This window comes from Tenebrio molitor, chromosome 5, assembly GCF_963966145.1.
Source record: "Tenebrio molitor chromosome 5, icTenMoli1.1, whole genome shotgun sequence".
Taxonomy (NCBI): domain Eukaryota; kingdom Metazoa; phylum Arthropoda; class Insecta; order Coleoptera; family Tenebrionidae; genus Tenebrio; species Tenebrio molitor.
Genome location: NC_091050.1, coordinates 3698840 through 3724033, shown reverse-complemented (window position 1 = coordinate 3724033; position 25194 = coordinate 3698840). Strand labels below are relative to the sequence as shown.

The 25194-nt window shown below is 33.9% G+C and overlaps 3 protein-coding genes across 12 annotated transcripts in view; 1 reads left to right on the top strand and 2 right to left on the bottom strand.

Annotated features, from left to right (window-relative positions):
- The window catches only part of cno (adherens junction formation factor afadin), a 35307-nt gene extending 31869 nt beyond the window's left edge, over nt 1-3438 (top strand). For all 8 annotated transcript variants that reach the window (XM_069046494.1, XM_069046491.1, XM_069046499.1 and 5 more), the window contains 4 exons: nt 25-364; nt 471-1932; nt 1992-2312; nt 2364-3438. In XM_069046494.1, the coding sequence (XP_068902595.1) occupies nt 25-364; nt 471-1932; nt 1992-2312; nt 2364-2687 (2447 nt within the window). In that variant the 3' untranslated portion in view covers nt 2688-3438. The remainder of the gene's footprint in view (nt 1-24; nt 365-470; nt 1933-1991; nt 2313-2363) is intronic.
- A 992-nt stretch (nt 3439-4430) lies between these two features.
- Nucleotides 4431-8554, bottom strand: Fer2 (48 related 2). 3 transcript variants are annotated; one of them, XM_069048609.1, is made up of 5 exons: nt 8187-8554; nt 7545-7684; nt 5024-5156; nt 4672-4883; nt 4431-4616 (listed from the first exon to the last, which is right to left on the bottom strand). In XM_069048609.1, the coding sequence occupies exons 1-5, from the start codon at nt 8237-8239 to the stop codon at nt 4507-4509; spliced, it is 648 nt and encodes a 215-aa protein (XP_068904710.1). In that variant the 5' UTR covers nt 8240-8554; the 3' UTR covers nt 4431-4506. The 3 variants fall into 3 exon arrangements, with proteins under 3 accessions (XP_068904710.1, XP_068904712.1, XP_068904711.1); XM_069048611.1 differs by having other exon boundaries at nt 4672-4880; nt 5045-5156; XM_069048610.1 differs by having other exon boundaries at nt 5045-5156; nt 8187-8552.
- A 4324-nt stretch (nt 8555-12878) lies between these two features.
- On the bottom strand, nt 12879-22106 carry Nost (Nostrin). The gene is made up of 11 exons (XM_069047022.1): nt 20200-22106; nt 18299-18384; nt 14836-15213; nt 14706-14781; nt 14569-14657; nt 14378-14513; nt 14155-14319; nt 13940-14092; nt 13679-13831; nt 13444-13621; nt 12879-13393 (listed from the first exon to the last, which is right to left on the bottom strand). Exons 1-11 carry the CDS (start codon nt 21574-21576, stop codon nt 13146-13148), a joined length of 3039 nt encoding a protein of 1012 aa, XP_068903123.1. The 5' UTR covers nt 21577-22106; the 3' UTR covers nt 12879-13145.
- Nucleotides 22107-25194: the final 3088 nt, after the last annotated feature.

Here is a 25194-nt window from a genome sequence, read left to right as displayed (position 1 = left end):
AACTAATCGATATTTTTCATCTAGGTCCTCGACGCATGTCTGAAAGGGATTTGCCATCGAGGGTGGATTCGGAACGCACCATACCTTCATCAAAATCTGTACCAGCCCTTCATCATATTTCGCCAAATTCTGAACAATCTCGCAATCCACACGATGTCTTCAATCCGGGTTATAGCCGAACTTCGTCGAATAATAGCATTAATACAAATAGTGCTGCTGCGCCGCCATCTAACGGACCTGTTAGCAATCCAGCAAGTTTGCGTAGCAGGTCTACGCATAATCTTCATCAGCAAGATGGGGGGTTCTACCAGAATCTCAGCGTTTACAGGAACAAAATACCGAGCCCGCAACATTTGGGAGACAGGTACAGAATAAAATATATTTATTTTTTAATAAAGTATATTTCCGTATGTGTAATAAACATTTAACTATGTTGTGTGTGTTAATTTCAAATGTATTGTTTATTTTAGAACTTCTGCTTTACGAAGCTCTCAAAATTCCCTTCAGTCGTCAGTTGTGAACTCACAGCGACCTGCGTCAGCTTATTATCCGCCAGCGATGACTGTGAACGCATCTCGATCAAATTTGCATCAATCCATACCAAATTTAAAAAGCCCCCCATCGACTCAAAGACTGCATGGGGATGATAATAGGTCCGGCTCTTACCCAAGTGTGAATCAGCATCACCCTCAGACTTACCCAAGTCAGAATTATCCCAATCCAAATTATCACCCTCGGCCAGAAGAAGTTAGTAGAACGTATAATACACCGCCTTATCAAGGACAAACAATAAAAGAACCTAACAATTCCTACGCAGTCCCGCCACACAGCAATACACAAAATTATCCTAACAATGTGCAACACGTTCATTCTAACGGACAAAGGCAGGAGGATAGTCGCTATAACAATGTTGGAGGAGGTTTGTTACGAGAGGACATCGTAAGGCAATCGCAAAATTCTCGACATGAAGAAATTATGAGATACTTAAGTAATAATAATGCGAGGATATCTGAACAAAATCGAGTGCAAGAGGATTTGAGTAGGCAAGGTGAAATGAGGGTTTCAAAAAGCGACGATATGTTAAAGCACCCAGTAAATCATCAAACAAATGATATGATGAGGTACGCTAGTAGTGGTAATATCAGAGCTCACGAAAGTAGCAAAGTAGAGATACCACTGTATAGAATGAAAGACGAAGAAGAAGTAGATCTCCGTATGGCAAATAACGTGAGATCTCAAAAACTAGTAGACAGCACGGACATGCTTAACAGAAAGAAACATGGTAGAATGGCAGGACCGTCTCATCAGCAGCAACAGAGTCAAGCTTATCAACACTCGCCCACTAATCCAAATTATTACCAACACCAACAGTATTACGGCCAACATAATAATTCTCCATATCCTCCAAATTACAACATGCAAATGGCTCAAAATACGCAGAGTATGCAAAATTTAAATCTGAATCAACAATATTCACAAGCTAACTATTCGAATTATCACCAACAAAACCAATATTATCCCGCACCGGCAGGCCAGATTAATACACCAACGTCTCCAACTTACAAGTCTCCACCGATAGCACCTAAGCCTGCTAAAAAAGCAGAAGATCCTCCAGAATTACCTCCAACGAACACCCACCCTTTGTATTCTGCTAGCAGTCAAGATCCGCCAAAAATGGCATTCTATCCTACATCAGCTGTTCAAAGTAGTAAAACACCAAGAGATCCTTGGGCTAGAGAGGAACAGGAACGACAAGCTGAAGCCAGAAGAGAAGCATCAAGACAGTGGCAGGAACAACAAATTAGAGAACTGTTGTCTTTGCCGCAAAGAACTCCTCAGCAAGAAGAACAACTGCGAGTTTTACAGTTGGAGAGAGAGTTTCAAAGGAGAGCTATGGAGGCGGCCGAGCAGGATGACGAAGACACCGAAAAGGTAGAAAAGCAGACGGGCGACATTCCTGTGGTAAATATTTTCAAACGCATTTTTTCCAGGAAAGCCCAAGTCCAAGTATGTCTCAGCCTTCAGCTCAGAGTCAGCTCCCGGCACCGACTCCTGTCCCCGTAATGAAACAAGAAACGCCTCCCACATCCATTTTGAAGCCGGGAATTGCGAATAGTGCCCATAATAACATTCAAATACCACCGCCAGAACCCGTGGCACCACCTCCGCCAGAACGGGGGTCAAGTTTTGCAGTAATGTCCATGAGAGCAAAGGAAAATACGAAAAGGGTGTCTTTCGACACGTCAGCGGCTACTCCACAACCCCCTCCCACCACTTTGCAGTTGGAAGAAACTATTAGAGAAGATCCAAATGTAACAAAGGTTTTTTTGTATTTAGCGGTGTTTAAAATGTTTGTTGTGTAGAGTTTCATTCGTCAAGCTGAGTCGATGCTGGCTTCTCCTACAACACCCACTGATGCTTCACCAGGTCTTTCAACGGCCACTCCAGGAGTTATTGGAGCTCAAGAAGTATACAGGGATCCGAGGGCGCGACGTTTAGCCGAGCAAGCTCAGCAGAAAAATCAAACGATGCCAGCAGTTCCTGAAAAACTATCGTTCAAAGAAAAAATGAAAATGTTTGCTATGGAAACTGGTGAGCAAGAGACTCCAAAAGACAAAAGTAAGATAAGCAGGGCACAAAGAGAAATCGATAATTTGGGATCGCCAAGTTCGGGACTTGTTCATTAATATTTGTTACTCAGTTTAGTGAGTTTTTCTTGTTAAATGTGTGATAGATTAAAGAAAATATTATATTGACCAAAATGACCAAATATACAAGATATTGTTAGTGGATTCTTATATCATGTTACATTATATAATCAGTCCCATCAATTTATATACAAGTCTGCTAATTTATCTTGCATATCTAACTGTACCGTCCAACCTGCAGCTAACATATGCGTGTACAACGACTAATTTAAGATCTATTAAATGTATTGATTTTAAACGTAGTGGCTTACGACGTGATTCAATTATTAGAGAAAAGATGGTTTTTGTTTGATATAGAAACTTTATTAAAATATATATTGTATAATATTTTATAGATCCTATTTTCGTCATTTTATATATAAATTATTTTTCCTAGACTAGAATAACAATGATATTGTAAAAGCAATACTTGCACATAAGGACCAATATTATACATACACTTACATATTTTCAGATATCCTAACATTCCTTATTCTGTACACTTCTCAGCTTTTTCTAGAAATTGTACCCTGATTTGTTTTTATTGGGAACCATATATAACTATATTATGTATGTCCAATTTCATTGAAATTTTATGACGTAGTGTATATAAAATATGTAAATTGTCATCAAAAATAGAGATTAATTCATTAGATTGTCATATATTTAACAGAATAATATAGTCAAAATTGTTCTATTTCTTTATTTTATGTACTATCAATAAAATATCAAATAAACTTTTATTTTGTAAGGACTCAGATACCAAATACCCCCCCTTGGATGGTAAGAATTTTAAGAACAAGTCAAGTGGAACATTTATGTTGAAAATGTAGGTATGTATTTTTTATAACAACAATATTTAATGAATAATTGCAGCTTGCAAATTCATAAAATCAAACAATTTTACTCCTTTCAGCCAAAAATACGCTTTCTACATTCAAGATTTTTCAAATGTGTGCGATTGTAAAAGTTCAATTAAAAATCAGTTATTTCATGAGTTCAGGTGAGAGGCACTTTTGGTGAATCTAACTGGAAGGTATAATACGTATGTCCACTAAGTGAAATTCGTACTGAACGACCGAAAGAGCTGCACAAAACTGCAGTACTCGTATTGCGCCACATAGACAAAAAGTCTACGGTTTTGCATGTATTCATGCAACAATTAAAAAAAATAAGTACTCCATGCTGTACACGTTCGATTATGCCGGATTTTATCGTGTTCAATTATACCGAACATCGAAAAAATAAATTCGCCTGTCAGTTGTTTCGAAAAAGGATGACCCGCCAGCAGAATAATGTTCGTCCAAATAAGACAAATGAATTGAAAAACTAGGCTAAGAAGTTCTTGCTCACTCAAATGTAGCCCAGATGTTGCTTGAAGCCACTACGGTTTGGGTCGTAAACAATTTTCAAATGTTGACGATTTAAAAGCAAAGCGGGATATGGACGCGGCCAGGTTTGTTTTGCAAATGTATTGTGGGTTGCATTTTCAATTCCGTCGGGCTTATTATATCACTTGTGAAATATTTTGTATAGAGTGGGCCATTTTAAACCGCGAGTGCCAAAAAGGCCCAATTTACACACGAACGAGTTGAATACAACGTCTTTTTGTTCGACGAGCCCGTTAAAGGCTCCAAATCGCTTAAGTTTCGTTTTAACAAGTTGTGAGATTTATCAAAATCCGTTCACACAGAAAAAATTCTCAGATTCTGCCACTGTAATATATTAAGTATCAAATAAATGTAAGATATATTTTCTTTACTATAATATTGCACATATAGTTCAACATATGATAAATAATATTATGTATGTAGTACAATTAGTGACTAATATTATCAGAGGTTAGTGCCAAAGAGGTAAGTGCACTCCGCCTGTTGGGACTAACTCCTAAATTCTCCCAATTAATCCAAGACAATCTTGCAGTAAGATCTAAAACATAGGTACATTTAAGTTCGATTATTTTGTAACAATTATTTAAAATTACCGCTGGTATTCCAGTTGGCTCGGTCAGCTTTAATTTCTCCCCTTAAACATCTTTCCACGTATGTTAAAGGATCACAGTCAGCCGTTAAGACTTCTCTTAGTAATGCTATATAAGCGATAGCCAGTCTTAAAGTATCTATCTTGCTTAACCTTTTTTCATAGGGGAAGGTAGGGACATGCATACGGAGCTCGTCGAACGCAGAGTTGATACTGCTGCAAACCGATGTTAATTAGGAAATTGCTCTATTTTTAAGAACGAAATTATCTACGACACAAATTACCGCTAAAATAAAATCAAAATCACCTAAATACAGAACAAATAGCAAGCAAGCCACATATCAAGACGGGTGTACCCGGTGGGTCCAATAGCAGACCTCAGCATCCGTTTCCGTTCCCTGATGTTAGCTGCATGTCTTTGAACTCTATATGGAGATGTCCCATAATATTCTGAATTTGTCAACGAACTGCCTCCACACTGACCGCTATCTGAAACAATATATACCTCTACATAAATGTTAGAAATATGTACCTGTTAACATCGCCAATAATAATATTACTTATATCAAGGTTTAATTGTTGAAATAGATCAGAAAATAGTAGTTTATTTAACGAGTTCGAGTGCTAAAAAATAGTTATTTACGAACCAAGTGCGGGAAGGCGATGTTCCCGCATGAGCGCATTTTTTAAAGCACGAGCGACGAAGGAGCGAGTGCCTTTAATTAATGCGCGAATGAACGGAAGATGTCTTCACGCAAGTGGTTCGTACAATATTTTTTGTACGAAAATTAAATTAATTTTTTTTGTTTTAATACATTAAACATAAACGAACATAAAACCAAGTAGGCAGTGATCTTTGGTTATTGGAAACAATTGCTCCACTTGATATTTCAATTTTTGCAATAATTTGTGAATTTTGTAGGAACAATTTTCAACGATTATAAATCTTTCCGTAATTTTTTAATGGAGGAAAATCCAGGGAAGTTGTATTTTATTAACTAAATTTTATTATTATCAAGACAGATTTTTTTTTGAATGCCTCAGAGGGCCAGTGTTTTTTGCAATTTTTACATTCGAGTCGACCGGGAAGCACTCGTTTCGGAGCGAGCGTTGGATGTTGGAAGCGTTGCTTTCAAGGCTATGAGTACAAAAACCAAATTTACACAAGAACGAGTTGAATACGTTTTTTTATTCGACGAACCCCTGAAAGGCTCCAAATCGCTTAAAATCTTTAAAATTAGCTTTCCGTTTTGTTTTAACAAGTGTGACAATTATCAAAATCCATTCACACAGGAGAAAATTCTCAAATTCTGAGAGTGTCGAACAAAAAAATATAATATTTGACCCCTGTTGCAATTTAAAATTTTTGCAAACAATTTTTTTGATCAAAGTAGTGACAACAATTTGGATCCATGTTAAGGTGCTAAAATTTTGTGCCCATCCAATATGAAGGTTAAAATTGCGGCATATAGGTATCCCAGAACTGCCTCCCCATAGAAAACAGGCATGTGCCGATAGCAAAACAGACTCCCAAGTTCTAACATGACTAAATTAAATGTTTCAATTTCACCAATCCCAGAAGCTCGTCCTCAGGTATGTATTATTAAAAAATTGGACAGGTTGTTACACAGCAAAAATAATAATTATTAATTATTAATATCGCAAGAAAAAAATCGGACGGATTGCTAGACAGCAAATAGTTATTTTTGTTACAAGTACCGAAAATACAGTTTTTGCGGACGAATCGAGCAGATGAGTCCGCAAAAACTTTTTAGTACTACGTGTTAAGTCTCGAAAAGAGTGAACTTTGAATTTTAATTACCATGCCACCATAGTAACCATAATTCAACAATTATGGAATTATTGAACCATTTTGCTTTATTTACCTAAATGATCCTGAAAAGTTGTCACGGCAACTTTCTGGGATTGAGTCCGTAAAATAGCTATTTTTGGGAGCGTATACAAAAATAAAGTAACGCTTAAGGTAACGGGTGACTATTAAAATTTTCACTTAGGGTTGGCTATGGATCATTCTTTGTTTTCCGTTGCACCTTAGACACTGACAAGTTTGACATTTCAAAGCTATGTTTCAATTGTACTGACTGACATTATTGTCGTTCGTTCTTGCGTATGTCTAAAGTAACACAAAAAATAAAAACTCGTTCACAGCCAACTCCAAGTGAAAATTTTAATAGTCACCCGTTATAAGATTATATGGCCCTTTAAAAGTATTTGGCCGGAGATAAACGTTCCTTTTGTCGCAATTGCAGTAGGCGGTCAGCCCAACCATAAATCATGCTTCAAGCAATTCTGTGTTGTGAATTCCAGAGCCGGTCTCAAAACAAATGCGTACCCACGAAATTATATTTATTTATTAAATATACAATACTATTACAAATCATCTTTACTGTTTTTAAGACACAAAGTGCTAAAGGGAATTTCGTTTCAATAACAAAATTTACAATAAACATCAAAATCATGTTCTTTCACAAATTTTTAATCCCTGCCCTGAACGAAGGAAAAGGGATGCAGCTGCACGACCCCAGACAACCATCTTAACGCCAATATTGGTTTCCATTATTGGGATAATTTTAGTGCTGCCATATAATCTTATACCTTAAGTGTTACTTTAGTTATTTGTGCACCAAGGCCAAAAAGTGCATTTTTTTTTTGTTCAAGTCTGAGGTTTTTGGCGGACAAAAGGCACTTTTTGGCAGAGGTGCACATTAAATTTTTTAGGCGACAGCACAAACTACAAAGCAAAAGACGTCATCGTAAAAATTACAAATTTACTTTGTACCTATCTACCTTTTTCAAATAAACCGGAGAATAAATTGAGTGACAACTGAACTGATCAAGAATTTATAAGTTACTGACCTGGGTTGTGATGTAATGTTGACAGATAATGATGCTGTAAGTTAGAATTCGCAGTTTGACGAGTGGCAAAAGCACAACTCGGAAGGTCGGAAACTTCTTCTTCAGAAAGTTCGCCAGCACTATATCCACTAAACTGCATACTGAAAAATTAAATAAAGGTAGTGTAATAAATAAAGAAGACACATAGAAAGAAAAAAAATTAAAACTACAGGTGTCCCACCTAAAACTTTTAGGTCTTAGGTATATCTTTATAATTTATGGACCAATATTTGTGAAATTTAACAGATAGATAATCTAAGAGTGGAGATTAATCTCGCGTTACTCAAGTACCTCCAGTCTTAAAAACGCCATTTTAACTCCCCTTATTATGAATTAAATCGTTTAAAATTTATACTAAACTGTAGAACAACAATAAACAAATACTTCCGCAAAAATTCGTCTCCTAAAGGTAGTCGTACTACAAGAAAAAGAGGAAAAACCGTGTAATTATAAAAAACCTAATCTACAAAATTTGCACACTGTGTTAAATTTTATTGCCACAAAACACGCAATTTATAAAAAAAGGAGTTTGCAGATTTTAAGATAAAGATGTTATTAAGAGAAATTAAAGTTAGTAAACAATTGAAATTCTATGTAACTTACTTGATAGGTGGTGAGGATGAAGAATCTGGCAATTGTCCACGATTCGCACTCATTGCTTTTAATACTGATTAAATTATTAACAGAAATTTTATTTTTGGTAATACTTCAGTTATAATTGAATTATGTGCCCTAACTGAGAATAAATCCCCAGGGATTTTCAATTTATAACACCACTATTGTAAGGAAAAACTATTACACGATCAAATTTGAGCGTAAAAGTAACTTGTTTTAAAGACTAGTTTGCTTAGTGCTAATACGCCAAAGGCAAACAATTTTACACGATTTTGATCTTTATATCGAGTGTCGAACAGGAACATTTTGAATTACCGTTGTTGTCGAAATCCATATTGATCCAGGGGTGTAAAATCCCTCTGCTAACCAATCGTCGGCAAGACGTAAATTACACCACACCTTATTGGTGGAACATAAAGTGGAAGGAGGGACAAGGGAGATGTACGTTTTGTAAATTGCAAATCGTCTTCTGGTTTTGACATACCCTGATAGTGTAAAGAGGTTATCACTTGCAGACTTTTCGCTTTCAGTGGCAACGCAATTTATCGATTTAGGGTCTTACCAAGAGTCAAACAATTTAGTTCGCTGAAATTTTAGTTATATAACAGAAGACAAAAGAAATACTAGTAAATCATGATTTTTTTATTACTATGTTCTGACCCACTACACGGCATTCAGACAGGATTAATTTAGCATTATCGATATTATCGTCATCTCGTCAAGTAATGATAAAATTTACTATAAATAAGTAAAGTAATTATCATAATACTCATCTCCCTTTAATATAGTCCCACCGCGCGATTAATCCATATTCCAACCTAAGTAGCACCTATAAATCCAATCAATAGACACGTAAAAATGGTTCTACCTTGCAAAAGGTACAGAAAAGTTTATACTTGGTAGGTATCTGCAGTTAGGTATCGCGCCGCCATATTGGAAAATGGGGAGCTTAATATGAACTAATAAATTTCAACAAAGCACATCTTTTTCTCAATTAAACTTTACCGTTGGAGAAGATGCAGTGACATTTTTTCTATTTACCAATATTCCGAGTATGTATTTAGAAAGCGAGTACTCCGTACCCACAAATTTGATAGATATTTTTTGGATTTATAGCCCTAAAATCGGTATTTCTCGGTTGTCCTCGGAGTGCGGAAACAACCATTTCCCGCACGCGGTGTTTTGTACTTTGTAGCAGAAACTAGGGGAAATTGTATTGTAAGATTGGTATTTAATGAGTTAATAACGCAAACAGACGGAATTTCAATTCACTTTAAACAAAATGGACGCTTCGTCACATTTGCAATTGTAAAATTAATTCTCAACAACACAATAAATAAGTAATTTTATTATAAAACAACTAAAAATACAATTCAAAAAGCAATTTTTAATAGAATACGTGACGGTTAAAACAGAAATCAGCGGTAAACGAAGGAACGAATAAATCAATCGAAGTTCCTGCTGTCAATGATTTAAGACATTGTTTCTTTTTCAAGAAAAATACTTTCACAGATCTCAACTAATGAATTTCCTGCTCAAGCCATTTGATTTAAAATTTACTTATAATCCTCCAAGTCGTAGTTTGGTACTGGATAATGTTCATCTTTTTGCCTTTTCTATTGAAAAAATAAAGAACTCTATCTTGATGATATTATGTTGACGACATTGGCAGATTAATGTGCTTTCGGTTTTACCATAATAAACTGGATTCCGGCGTTTAAGAGCAGTAAAAAAAATTTTAAAAATCGATTTCTGGGTCACCAGCAGAAAACGTTGATGTTTATATCTATGATATGATTTTGGAAGATCGATGAATCTTTGTAAAACGAATGTCAAAGACGTGTTCCTTTTCCCTATAATTATCATTAACAATGAATATGATAAAATTTTTAAAATTATCAGCAAAATAATACAGGGTGTTTTCGAAGTTGAGGCGTTCCTTTTAACATGTGATAATATGCGTTGTTCTAAAGAGTTCACGCCAAAATCATCTTAGTAAAATGTGTACGGCAATGAAGATACAATAAATTAATTTTTTTGAAATTTTTGAAACCGGTCCTGCTCAAATTTGCGCTGATTTGTTAGAAATGTTAATCAAAAATACTGTTAGAGTTTTCACCTAATTAGTCGGAATGGCTTATGGTGGGCCACGTTAGTTATTAATCTAGTACAGCGGAGAAATAGACAGGACCGGACTTAAAACTTTAGAAACCAATAAAAATATACAATCAATTATCTCCGTTAATACAAACATTTTACTAAGAAGATTTAAGCTAAAATTCTTAAGAATAATGTATAGTACCTCGTGTTACAAGGAACGCCTCAACTTCGAAAACACCCTGTATACACAAGAATAGTTACAATGGATTCATTATTGTGAGCCAGAGACCTAGGAAATGTCGAAAGAGTGGAAACATAAAGCTTCTCGACCCAAAAAGTTTCGAGTGCAGAAGGTCGGCGGAAAAATTCTCGCTTCTATTTTCTGGGATAAAGATGGAATGATTTTCACTCATTACATGCAGTAATGAAACTTCGAAACAAAACTGTGGAAGCACACCCGGAACACTTTCTAAAGGTGCGGGGTTTTTGCAAGACGATGTAGGCGCTTATTGTCCGACAAAAACTGAATGTAATCCTTTTAAAATTACTGATTATCCAGCATATTTTTCTGACTTGGCCCCTCCGGATTATTACCGATCTTCAAAATTCAAGATTGTCTTAAAAGATTGAAGATCGATGTCAAAAGAAATACTCATCGATGCTCTAAAAATCTAGTTTGCAGGCGAAGAAAACGATTTTTTTTCAAAGGGGTTAAACATCGTTTGTGTTATAATAAATCATGACAACAATGATAATAACGATAATAACTACCTCGTACGTTGTCATATTTTTTAAATTATTTATCCGCAATTTTTCTTCAATCTCACACTGGTTTGCAATTTTGAAAAAAAAAAACGATTGCATAATTTTTATTGTCTCTAGAGCGGAAATGAAATCCTATATATGATGACAGTAATCGTCTCACTTAAGTACATAAGCAAACAAATAATCAACAATAGAAATAATAACAGCATTTCCGCAAGTTCCCATGGTTTTGCAACCCTACTTTAAACTAGGGCTATAATATTTTTTGAACAAGGCCGCGATAACCGCCGGCACAAAAGGACCAAACATATTGCCAGTGCTTACGGGAGTGTGGCTTACCAATTAGGAACATTTAAGGAGGGTCACTTCATCCCTTCGATTGCGCGTACGAGGTTAATTCACATTATCTTCTGTAAAGTTCAATCTATTTTTCTACCAGACGTAAATTTAATTTTCATTTAATTGAACAACTAATAGCTGTGTACTCTGAAACCATATATCCTTGTTTGAAATAATAGTTATATTTTAATCAACGTAGTTCATTATTTATTATTTAAAATAATCGAGGTTAAGTGTACTATAGTTCTTCTACTTATTATTCCTAGCTCAACTCACAATAGATAAAAACATATTTAAAAATGAAAATCTTTATTTATTGACCGAACCTCATAGTCTCGTTGAAGAGGAACAGTCGTCTGCAGGACCTTGTGCCCGGGAAATGGGAGGAGCACCCCATCGATTGTGGGGAAGTGTCAACATAGGCGAATGTAAAGATAATTTCACGGCTCCTCGAGTACACGTTTTGGTGGTGATTTGTTAATAGCTGTCACAGTCACGGCTATTTCTATTAATTTATAGTAGATACGCACTTTTACTTACACATTGGCTTCTAAATTTTTATTTTTTCCCAGATAAAAATTAACTATATACATCATATATTTACATTATATTAAAATAAAATAATTAAAGGACTATAGGTTCTTGTATTTTCTTTTTATGCTTTATAAATAAAACGCACTATACTTTATACTACAATTTATACTAGATTCTCCCAGATATAGTAGAATCTTGTTATTGTAGAGTATGCCTCTAATTAGTTACATCACTTGTGGGAGTGTCCATTTCAGCCCAGTTTTTCGTCCTGCATGTGACAAACTGTTCTTCAGCTCTGTGATTTGGTCTGCACGTGACGCGATCACGTGCAGAACAGGAGAGACCCCACTTACATGTGTCAAACATGGTTTGTACTCTCCCCTGTATGCGACGTTACATTCAATTGGCAAACTATAAGCCAAATTGTTTGGAAAGATAAGCCAACAAGATTTGTTTTTGTGGCCGGCTTCATGAATTTTATTTGCGGGTTTTGAATCGTTTATTTATTCGTGAGTGTGTGAGATCTTAATTTAATCATAAGCCTGGTTAAGCGTATTTTGGTAACTGACAGCTAGCTGGTACTGTTGTATTCAAAAAAATCGCGTACACCGATTATTTGCCTGTGCAATTTTGTTGTTCAGGCGTCTATTAACGTCAAACTGTGATACTTAAGTTATTCAAAAATGCCAATACCAAGTTTTTGAACAAAAAAAGTGGGAATTTAGTGCAGTCTATGCCACGTAGACTAAATGCGGTTATAAATGCAAACGGCGCCACGACCAAATATTATGTAATATTCAAATAAAAATATCTAAAAATTAAGATATAACCTGCCTTACAACTTTTGTCAAAATGACAAAAAAAGTCCGTTTTTACTTACTTGATTTAAACGGTGTACGCGATTTTTGTGCATTTTACATGGCGCAAACAGAATAATCGGCATTTTCATTATTAGCGTGTATTTGCTATAAATCACTGTTGTTAACAAAGTTTGTATATTCTAGTACAACTTGTAAGAAAATCTACAAATCAAAAATACAAATCAATAAAAAAAAGTAAAGTAAACGTTATAATATTTTACAATCAGTAAAATCATAAATTAAAGGAAGAGGGAAGAAACATTATAATTATTTGTACAGCGTTTATCCCAGGAAATGGAAGAATAGATGTACATTAGGATTAGAGGATTTTGGAATAATTTTCCAGTCTTCAGTTTGAATTGATCAACTCAACATATGTTGCAGGGAAAATACCCACGTTTCCTTTACATTCCCCAAGCCACCAGCCGTCATCTTGCTGACGATACACTGAAAGAAGGTCTCCGGGTTGCAAAGCTAATTCGTCTGTTAAATTCGGGGTGTAAGCGTATAATGCTTTACACTGAGCAATAGGTTGCACCGGACTGTCTTCAGGATTGCAAATGTTATCGGCACTGCTGCAGTGTGACGAAAATTCGTCTAGAAAGTTGTCATTAGCAAAGCATTATCGTGTTGTTGAATGAACAAACCAAAATCTGAGTCAGGTTGGTTGGAGTTTCCGTCTGCAGCTCCCCTGTCAGTCCAGTCTGGGTCCGCAATGTCATTGTTGTGGGGATCCGAGTTATCGGATTTGGTAGATTTAACAGATTTCTCACTTATCGGGCTCTTTTCAGGTTCAAACCACTCTTCTCTCAACCACTGAGGAACCTACAATTCATTACGTAAGTATTAATGGAAAATTAATAAAATAGAAGATAATTTTACCTTAAGTATGCTTTGCTGTAAGCCTGATTTGTCCCTAGTGATTGTAATATGAGCTGCCAGAGGATGACCACTTCGAGGTTTACTGTCCAATTCGGCTAATGCATTGTGTAGTTTGAATCTTGCACCTTCGAGATACGTCAGCATTGTTTTCATCTAAAAATATTATATTTTTAAATTCTAGTACAGTATCTAGAATGAAAATAAAAAATTTAGTTTTACTGTCTAACGGATTAAGAAATGTAGGTGAGTGAAATTTATTACATGGTACAGTTTCTCGCTGACGCTTTGTTGTGAATCTTCTGCTCCAAAATTAGGCGTTTGTTTAATAGCTTTGGATAAATTTTCTAGGCCATTTTTCGACTTCCTTTCTCTTTCAATATCTTGCCGGATTAAGTGTAATAATTTAACCAGGGCCTGAAAATATCAAGGTTATCGTTAAAAAAAAACAAAAAACCAAAGGAACTAAATAGTAATACCTGCTTCCGTCGTTCTCTATTCATAGCCAGTGTGATATGTTCACAATAGAAATCCGGTAGTAGTTGTTCAGATACCTGTTGAGAGGACTGTCGCAGATTAATGAAAGTACCCAAATCCTTGCCCGATTCGGCCTGCAGGACTGGACCTTTGAGCCTTTCTGTTGCCTACACGCATTAAAAAATATAAGTACCTACAAAATATCCTTTCTTTAAGTTTACGTACTTCTATTAATCTAGGGCCGAGTTCAGCTCCATGGTGCAGATATGCAGTTAAAACAGTTTTTAAATGATTAAGTCTTTCCTCTTCAAGTGACTGAAAAGTGTTGACACCGCGCAGCACAGCAGATTCCCATTCCAGTCTAAAAATATACCATTTAATTCATATTACACGAAAAAAGTATAAATATAATTCACCTTGCTCTCTCCGCACGAACGCAAAGTGTGTAATATTCAATATCAGCTTTTTTCACGGCATCTTCAGCTTTGCGCTTTTTACCTTCCAACTAAAAGCGTAAAGATTAAAACTGTACCATACAAATAGTAATGTTTACCTTGGTATTTTCCTTTTCCGTACCATTTTTATTGTGCATGTGTGCCAACTGAATTAAACTAGTACTTCTAGACAATCTGCAAGAATCTATACGTACTAATAATCTCTCATAATTAAGAAATGAACCTTACGTCAGTTTTCCTGAACGTGAGGTGTCCAAAATAGCCGCATCTTGTAACTTCTCGTTATCTCTGGCACAAGTATGGCTTTGTTTCTTGCTCTTGGCTTCCGCTGCTCGCCAATCGGCTAAAGATTTTGCTGCCTTATCTACAGTAGTTTCGCATTGTTTTCGCGTCCTGTGTTGATTCTCTGTTAAATTCCGAAGAGGTTTCGCAGTTTCATCCAGGAGAGCTTGACCCATCAATCTGTGAACTTCAGCTCGAGTCTCCAGTTCTATGGCTACTGATTTCCATGCTTCATTTACACCACCAACACCATCACGACACGCCCTTGATAGTTTTGAGCTAAGTTTCGACAAGTTTTTAGCATACTGTGTTTCGGCTTCGGCACTGTAAATAAAAAAAATATATAAATTACAGGTTGCGAAAGGAAATGGCAAATATTTGCATAACTTTGGATTTATACGTACGATAAACTTTAAAAAACATTACGGAAATATTTCTTCAGTGAGTGTGTATTGATTATTATTTTGTAGTGTGCATTTTATCCCAAACCTTATGAAATTCTGAGTAAATTTAAATTAATGCTGCGGTTGCTTTAATATTTTATTTATTCTATTTTTTCATTTATTCTAGTTTTAGAACTATTTAAATAAACATGCACGTTAATAAAAATGGGAGAGTCAATCAAACTGTTTTTTCTTATTATCTCTTAAAATAGAAACCTTGAGATTAGGTGACCACACTTTCAAAAACGTGGGAAAATAATGTCATTTGAAAAACTATTTCGAGATTATAAATTGTTATAGCTGAACAAATTGGTCCTTAATCAATAAGAAAGTATGCTTTTGATAAACTTATCTTTAGTTTTAATTGTAAACGGCACAGTGAAAGACTGCAGAAGAGAAATGGATCTGATAAAAAAATGTGTTTACGGAAGTAAATAATTTTTTATTTTTACTGCAGAATTTAGACAAAAGTTTAAAGAAAGCGTAATCTAATTAATACACCTAATTACTGGGCAAATACTGCCAAAAAGCGTAGTGAAAAATAAAAAACAATATTTGGAGTAGGAATTTTTTTAAATCTTTAAATACATAATTAAATTAAAGTAAAATCAAGTGATTCGTCAATTGTACCTACTTATGAATCAAAGAATAGTGGGATAAGACTTGGCTCATATGTTACTTATATGACAAAACAATGCATAAAAATCATTAAATTTTATTAGAGCAAAGGATAAAATATTGTGCGTTCATTTACGTGTAAAACTGTAAGATTTAAAGAGCTGTAATCCGTATAGTGCGTTCACAATCGACTCTTCAACGCCAACTTTGAAGATAAATTTAAATGAATGCACGATACAAGTATCATCTGTAAAATTCGCCTGAGATTTATAAAAACTGTCTCGCAAAATGAATAGATACATAGGAATGTAATAAGAAATGAGATAACACATTTGAGAAAGAGTTTTAAAAACTTTTTTTTTACTTTATTCCTTTTATGTGTTGTTGGCTGGAATTGGCACTATTAAAATAAAGTAGAAATTGTTTTCGTAATCTCATTATACTTAATTAACAGTCTAGAAATGAATCTGTTGTACACTGTTTTATTTCTTATTTTGGCTTATAAAATATGAGTAAAAGTCGGCTCTGAAAAATATTGGCGGGTTACGCATTAAAATATTTTCAACTGCAAGCGTTAAAACAAATAGAAGAATTGCGAAATTTGTTGTAGTTTTATTTAACTGAATAATTAGAATAGGTACGCAGCAGTCAGCACGTTGGAATAACTGCTCGAAAGGGAGAAGGCATGTTGCAGAAGTGACGAAAAAAGCAGAAAAAATACATATATATAAAATGTACTTGAGACTGAGTTCCTTATTGACTGTATAAAATACTATAGGTATTTTAGTTCTCCTAAAGATAACAAAAATAACTGAGTATATTAGATGATTTAGATATTCACGATATCCTAAAGAGATTAATTTGTTAAAATGAGGGCCAGAAGAGTAGAGTTTGCTTGAAATATAATTTTTTTTAAATTTAATTTTTCGAGGTGTCATGTTGATTTATTTATCGAAAATTGGCGAGGTCATAGTTGGCTGGGTTTCCAACTTACAACTGAATTGAGTACTTCAAAAGATGCAACTCATAAACTACTATGACTTAAATTTCTAATCCTAAGAATAACGAAAGCATTAAAGTGTCTTCATCTCATGTGCGACACATTGTGGAATGAATAATGAGCTGGAGTATTATTGTTATGTACATAACTGGTTTATCCAACAATTCTTCACAAAGATAATTTCCGTTTATTTTTTGTAAAGAAACATATGATATAATATGTTCATTGTCGCCATGCCGATTAGGAAGAGAGGAAAATATTTACATACCTGATAACATTGTAACATTTAAAAAGTCAAACAAATTATTAGCTTTATCCTTCTGTTTAAGTTACTAGTTTTGTTATACAAATCATAATCGGATATAACATGAAAATAAATAACAAATCGGAAATACCTATACGTTAAAACTGAAATTGTTCAGTTAAGTTACTGGACTAAAATATAGGAAACTATTATATTTCACCTTGTTTTCCACAAATTATTATTATCTAACAATAAATCATTTGATTTCGCAAAGCTAACATCTTTAAATACAAAAATGTGAAGAACCTTGGCAAATTTCTCAGAGATTTTAATTTTTTCTATGTGTACCTAATACGGTGCGATCAATTAAAAAATAAATCGAGTCGGCGTGTTACCTATGGCAACCCATGCTATAGCATAGGCTCCAAAGCAAACTCGATTTATTTTTTAAATGATCGCTCGGTATAAAATATCACTATAAGAAAACAAAAACAATGACCACATCGCAAAACCCAGGTTTGACAGTTATCGGAACAAATGTCAAAGGATAGCGTGCAGAGCACACTACTTTATGTCCAATTTTATAATTGCGTAAAAAATTACACATAACAGCTATGGCACTTTTTTAACGCTTCTGGGCCGATTAAAAAATCACAAATGAATGAAAAACTTGTGCATTTAATAACGGACTTTAAAATAGTATATTATATTTTTAGGAGTATAGGTGAAACTTTATATGCTGAGGCTGATAGGTTGACTGTCAATCGGAGTGACACAAATCAGTCGAAACACATAATGTACTCCGAACAATATACATTATGTTAGTTTTTCTCCAAACGTTTAAAATTATAATATGTATAAAAAACAACATAATTAAATAGATTATTTAAGAAAACGTTACAATTTGTGTTCGAAAATCGTAATGCCTGAAAAACAATTTCTGGATATTGCCATGGCAACCTACAATGATTTGATCTCACCCTTTTGGTATTGGGTATTGGCGTAAATATTGCGTTTATCAAAATTTGACATTATTTGGGTCCATAATTTTTCAATCTGCATTGTCTTTTCTAAAATTACAGGATCGTGAAAAATAATTCTCACCGTTCTTGAAGTATAGTTGCAAGTTCTTTGCAAAAGTCACCTCCTTGTTTGACGTATCTTCTAAGGTCCTCGAACCCATTTTGGCCCTGAAAAATAAAAGTGTCCGTGATAATACACTTGCCACTAACAAAACAAAATTAAAGTAGAATTATTTTGCATAAGTAGTCCATTTCGCACAGAGCTTGAACAATAAATCGTTTGTATTTTACAAGAGAAAAGTTTTTGGTCATATGTATACTCGTATGTAAAGTACCGCTGCAATAAATAAAAATGGTATATGTAATTACCTACACACTGTGAATTAAAATTGATCTACTTTTATATTACACAAGAATAATGGCACTGCAATCTTCTAAGCCCTGACATTTGATTATGCTTCAATAAATGCATTGCGAAGAGCTTTCATGCATGATTTGCATACAGGACGAAACTGCTTCCTTGTCACGTGCAGATAGGTAGTACTCGTACCGGCTGACCACGCATCTGCAGTATATTTGCAAGCCAAAGAAAAGTGCATCCACGCGCCGGTGATCGTTGTTATTATTGTTATTACAAGGAGCATTGTGGTTTATGTGTGAATGACCGGACACAGTCTTGATATTTTAAATCCTGTTCCGCTATGCGGAAGTCCCTTTACACGAACTATTCATTTGATCAATGGACTGAATAGATAAAGTCGCTTTTATTTTTAACAAATACTATTGCAGTATAATGTTTAGAAATCGATTTGCCAATAGGATTTTATCATTTTGGATAAATGCCCATGTTGAAAAATTAAAACAGTACACTTTACAGAAACTTCATTTGTAACGATGAGTTGTTGAAATTCAGGACATCAAGCTTCATTAGGTAATACACACGTTTTCACTACAGCACCTTACAAGTAGGTTGATGAATTTACCTTATAAGTAAGTGACGTGGTGGGATACGAGTACTAATTTGTTTAAATTGACGCTAAATAATTATAAGTAGGTTACAGAGTTGAATGATTTGGCAAATATTACGTCGAAAATTCGTTATCTGACCGAGAACGAATCATTCGTAATTTTCGCAAAATTTTAATTAATAAAAATTATAGATGACATTTTGATAAAATATTTATCCATGATAAAATGACGTAATAATGTTTAAACTGTTAACTACCGAAGAGTTGTGGCTTTTTATAAACCAATAAAAAAGTGACAGGCACTTCAAAAGCTTATGTCCTTACTGTTTGTTAAATTTAAAGTTTATTAAAGTTAAAATTAATAATATTCAACGTACAACGCATTTATGGCCTACGAGCACTAAATAACATTTAAAAAAGTACCGAACCAGTTAGTCGATTGGGTGAAATTTTAACCACTTTAGATACATTATATCGGTGTTCATTTAAATGTATTGGCGTCAATTGTGAACGCACCACGGATTACAGATCACGGATCAGCTCTTTAAATCTAACCTCACTTTTTGCGTTGTTTGTGTTTTTAGTGTGCCTGACGAGTGGTTGGTTCACAATCTACTCATCAACGGCAACTTTGAGTAGAAATTTAAATGAACACCCGATATGTCTATATCGTACAATTCAAAAATTGAAATTTTGACGAAGTAACAACAATTAATTAATATTAGTAGGTGCGGCAGCTTCGTCAATTTATTGTCAGAAAGCAACGACTCACACGGGTAATCTCACTAAAGTTTAGTGTCGGTAATAATTGTTTTATTTTTCTAGGGAGATGATTAACTGAACAAGAACCTCTCACCTTTTATTTAACCTCTTACATTTCAGCCCAAGCCGACAATTGTTCTCCTGCTCTACTTAATTCGATTAAAAAAATACTCCAGACAATAAGGAAACAGAATTCTCGCACGATTTTAGATTAACAGTTTTTCTTAGTTTCTATAATAAAACTAGTTCTCACCTCTGCCACGAACTTGCTCCTCCGAAACGCAGATTTAATTGAGGAAAAATCAAAATCTACTTTCTCGTCATCGTGTTCATGCTTCTCAACAATTTTACTGCTTGAGACATCATGCGTAACTTTATCGTTATTAAAATTGAACTTGTACTCTATATCTTTAGGTGTAATAGGAGTTCTGACATCGGTTTTCGTAATTTGACTAGAATTTTCACTGTCGAAACTCGTATCGTGGCTCCTTTTAAAGATTTTGGTGGTACTTCTGAACGCATTTTTGCACCTGTTTTTAGATGTCTTGTAAACTTCTTCAAAGTTGATCATGACTTTCTCCTTATCATTGTAAGCACCCACCCTTTGTTGCGCTGCATGTTCGATCATCATATTGTTAATTTTAGTTCTAAAATTGTTCCACGTATTAACGGCCTTTTTAGGTTTTTTCAAAAATGTTGGTCGTCGAAGTTTTACCGGCAGTTTACTTCTCGCCTTACAGTAATCCAGGCTTTCTGCATTATTTGTACTAGTTGGTTCTACATCCTCTTGCTTTGCCACAATCACTTGACTACACGATACGTGTTCAATACTAGAATGATCGGAAGTGTAAGCTTGAAACTCTTCGACGTTGAAGTCGTTTAAAGACTGAGAAAGTCTACATCTCGCGAGCCGTCGAGGAATTTTGTAAAGCCCATCATCTTCGTTGTCACCCTTATCTCGCATCACCAAGTTAGGATCGCTTCCACATTTTATTATTCCCATCACCGGTAGAATCTCAATGCTTTCACTTTTTACTGATAATACTTCTTCACCTTTTTTAAACTCGTCTTCTTCAGGGGTAGATACGTTAAATTTAACTTCACTTTTTAACACCACCGCTTGTCGATTTTCGTAAGTATTTTCGTCTTGCGTTTCGTCTACACTATCAGATTTGAAAGTACTAGTTTTCGAGAAGAATGAAAAACTGATTTTCGGAACATCATACTGATATTGTTCGTTAACGTCGTTTGTTTTAGTAGGTTCAGGTTCCATTTTATTTACCACAAGTACATCGGCATACAACTCACTATCAAGAAAATCGTCTTCACTTGTTTCTCTATTAGTATCGACGTTACTGTTTCTATCGGAAGTTCTCGCGTCTTCGAAATTTTCGTCGTCGCTATCACTATCACTGCTAACATCACTGTTTACATAAACACTATTTGGCAAACTCCTGCTTTTGTCGTATTCTTTTTGGGCCAGTTCCAAATCATACGAACCCGAATTTCTGCTGTTGCTTTTAATATCTTCTGAAATCTTATTTGGAATTTTTTTTAGCAGCGAAGTGTTGATATTTGGAACTGTAACTCTCCACTGTTGCTTAGAAATTTTATTGTAGAATTTTCTCATTTTGTTAATACAACGTATGACAAATGTGTAGTTTGTACTGTGAACGAATAGTTACTACTACTTTACTGACGTTTATTTGTAAAAAAAAAAGTACGAAATACAGCATAATAAACATTAATTAGGTTGTATGTACATACGTGCGCGATGTTGTTGCGCGGTTAAATAAAGATAGAAAATGTTGACGTTGTTGAAATTGTTAAGCCTTAACTAAAGGTAAATTATTAGGAAGGTCGCATATTGTTGAGTTGTCATATGATAGTGACACGGCGGAACACTACGTTAGTTGTGACATAACGCTTCACTTTTTTTATTAAATTAAATATTTTCGAAGAAACACCCCATACACATATTTTTACACTTTTTGCACATCCATTTCGTAGCTCTTTGGGCCGATCACTACATTTAAACTGCCAGAGGGCCAACGCAATGCAAGATCACACTATATTAGTCTGTGGTGCTATAATTATCACATGTGTGTGTGGATTCTACGACCATCCTCTACTAACAACAGAGATACATTGATGCCCACTGTACCACGTGCAAACCATTCTTGCAGAGAGTAGATACTTGTTGCATTACTAAATTTAATTGTTTGATTTTTTGAGTTCAACAATTAATAATTTTTTTACTGAGACTGGGTGATTTTGAGAATTGTGCATTAAGGTATAAAAACAACTAAAAAATAATTAATTATTATTAAAAATTAAACCAATTGTGAAAATTATGTGCATTCCGTATTGTGCTAGAGATCCGCATGAGGACAGAAATGTCATGCACAGAAGTTGGGTACGCCACATTAGGAAGAATAGTAAGATAAAAAAGTTATCGAGTGCAATGCAAAAAAGGTGCAAAAAGTCAAAGAGGTGTTTAAATGTCGAAATTTTATTTATATGTATAAATAATATTCTTAGGTTAAATAAAAACAACAATTTTGAATTGAAAGTTCAGATATACTCGTATGTCTACTAAAAAGTTCAGTGCAAGATTAATTGTAATTAAAAAAATTACCGACTAAAATTAACAACTGGTTTAAAATGCCAACAAGAACATTATTTATGTTGTGTCTGTACATCGACTTAACATTTTATTATTCACTTAGAATATCATGTTTAACGTGAAAAATGAGTAACAGGATGTGCACTAGCTCACAAGAACTGTAAGACGGGGTACTGACGTAAATAATATTAAGTTTCATTTTTCTGGATGGTTAAAGTTATGGAACATATGTACAGCGGTTGTAATCAAAGAACGTACTTACATGGTCTTACCGCTATTCACTATTAAATTTTATAATGAGTTATGTATTGTGTTTTGATTATTATTTAGCTGATACAAAAGCGAATATCTACTGGAAGCAGGAACCAAGTCCGCTACCTTCTAATGTCCTTACCTACAAATGTTTATACTTAGACACTTATAATTTCTAATAGAAATCGATTAATTTGCAATGCCAAATAAATCATACAGGTTAAACCGAGTCATGCAGTTTCTCTATTAAGAAGTTACTTAAATTGTAATTTTGCTCCACTTAAGTCATAAAAATAATTTTTAGATTTTTATATCCAGTTTTATAGAAGTAAGGTAATATAAAATGAGTGCGTGTTCTAATTTAAGGAAAAAACGAAAACAACGGAGTTTGTTGCTTCAGGTGGGTTCGAGTAATCACGAAAAAAGAGATGTCTGATGTGGATATTGTTCGTTCGTGTATTATAATAAATAAAATTAAGTAATCTCCCCGCCGTCATGTAATTATCGTGGAATGTGTTATAATTATGGTATAACTATTTATCCAGTCGTTGCATAAATAAATGTATTTTATTGAAGTGGAAGTTAATAACAAAAAATAACCTATTGTACGTACGAGTATTTCATTATGATACGGAGATTAGGTAGTTACAGTCAAGATAATATACTAAATGTTGTTTTCATTGAGATTTATTATTCTTGTGTAGTAGCAATTCTTACGAAATTAAGGCACCTGTTACAGTTTCTTAATCTGGTTTTTCAATGTCGACTTAATAATTGACATGTTACAATAAAAAATTAATCAGTTCGGCGGCTTGACAAACACTGCAGAAACGGAACTGGAACTTACATGTACATTACTTTGGCTGCTCACAATTTTTTTTATTATCGTAAAGAATGAGTTGGCATCTTAAGACTGACGTCAAGATTAAAGAGATATGAAGTAGTATTTACATAACACAAATATGTATAACTAAAACATTATTGTAAATAAGTTAATAATCACATTATGTAACAGTGTGATGTTTATTAACATAATTAACTAATATGTAATTGTTTTCTTACGCAATATTAACAATCACTTTTATTTATTTATTTTGAGTTCAACTTTTCAATTTTTATTTCTTATTACGAGATTGGTAAACCTTTCATAACTAACTTAAATTTGAATACATTTAATTTAAAATATCAAAAAACATAAACAGAATTCGACATCCCTTTTTTGAAACTAATGATATTTTTATTATGAATTACCCCTGTTTAGCCTTTGACTTCAAATTATCCAAGAAACCATAAACACTCAAACATTCATTACCCCCAAACTGTTAAATCGTGATGACTGTTGTGTTCTGGATATTTAATTTAAAACTTAATTGTCAGATAATTCAATTAAAAGAATACGGACACATATTGAATACTTACTGAACGTAATTTCCAGATATCTCAGAGGTACATATATTTTCTATTTGATTTACCGTGTTTCATTTTTAACCTTAAAGTTACAATGGAAAAAAAATACACTTCAAGGTGATCGAAACCATAAAAGGAATTTATGCAATTTTAAATTGTAATGCATATTTACACGATAAATCTTTTCGCGATAATAATTTTTACTACCACAGTGACGTTTTTAAAAACTTAAAAATTTAAGCAGTATACATATACATTTTTAAAACCTTTATGTTAACAATCATTAACCATAACAATTTTTTAAATTATTTTTAGCATGAAATAAATGTACATATTTTCTTCTTAACTGAAAGAAAATGCATTTTAAAATTAAGCCCTACCCTTTAATAACAGAAAAAGTAATCAACCATTTCAAACAAAAAAAAACTAATTTCAAATTTGTTTTGGTTCTTACGAGTATATCTGTATAATAACTACGTGTGTGTGGTTTAGTATTTAGGTATATTAGTCATGAAGACTTAAATGTTAATACGTCTTGTAGTGGTCAAACCAAACCATAACTTTATAAACAAAGCTCTGGAAATTTTCTGCATGATGAAACTCGCTTTCCTCGTACTAGGACCTTTAAAAGTACGTATCTCCATTATTGAAAATAATAACATCAGAAAAATTATTACAAATTAGAAATGTTGTAATTACAAGACATTGAAAGCAAATAAAATAATATTAAATGTATTATAAAAAGGAACAAGATATTGAAGTAAAGTGCCTTCGTTATGATATCTTAATAATTCAAACATATCCTAATTAGGTTTAACAATAGAAACAATTTATAATTATTGCTTAATTATACAAATTCAATTTATTTTAGTCAAGTAGTTTCGGTACTTGTGATGTCAGTAGTTAATCACTTTGACAATTTAATATTCTTTAAAATTTTTGTTAAATAATTTCTTTTATCCA

Bases quoted from the DNA above. Each gene is read 5' to 3' on its own strand.
- Fer2 (XM_069048609.1), bottom strand. From the start codon at position 8,239: ATGAGTGCGAATCGTGGACAATTGCCAGATTCTTCATCCTCACCACCT. The intron at 4,884-5,023 runs GTACACCCGTCT...ATCGGTTTGCAG, and splicing joins TCTGCTATTGGACCCACCGG to CAGTATCAACTCTGCGTTCG. The intron at 4,617-4,671 runs GTAATTTTAAAT...CCTATGTTTTAG, and splicing joins AGCCAACTGGAATACCAGCG to ATCTTACTGCAAGATTGTCT.
- Nost (XM_069047022.1), bottom strand. From the start codon at position 21,576: ATGAGAAAATTCTACAATAAAATTTCTAAGCAACAGTGGAGAGTTACA. The intron at 14,658-14,705 runs GTAAACATTACT...TTACGCTTTTAG, and splicing joins CGGAAAAGGAAAATACCAAG to TTGGAAGGTAAAAAGCGCAA. The intron at 13,394-13,443 runs GTTTGTTCATTC...ACAACTTTCTAG, and splicing joins CCAACCTGACTCAGATTTTG to ACGAATTTTCGTCACACTGC.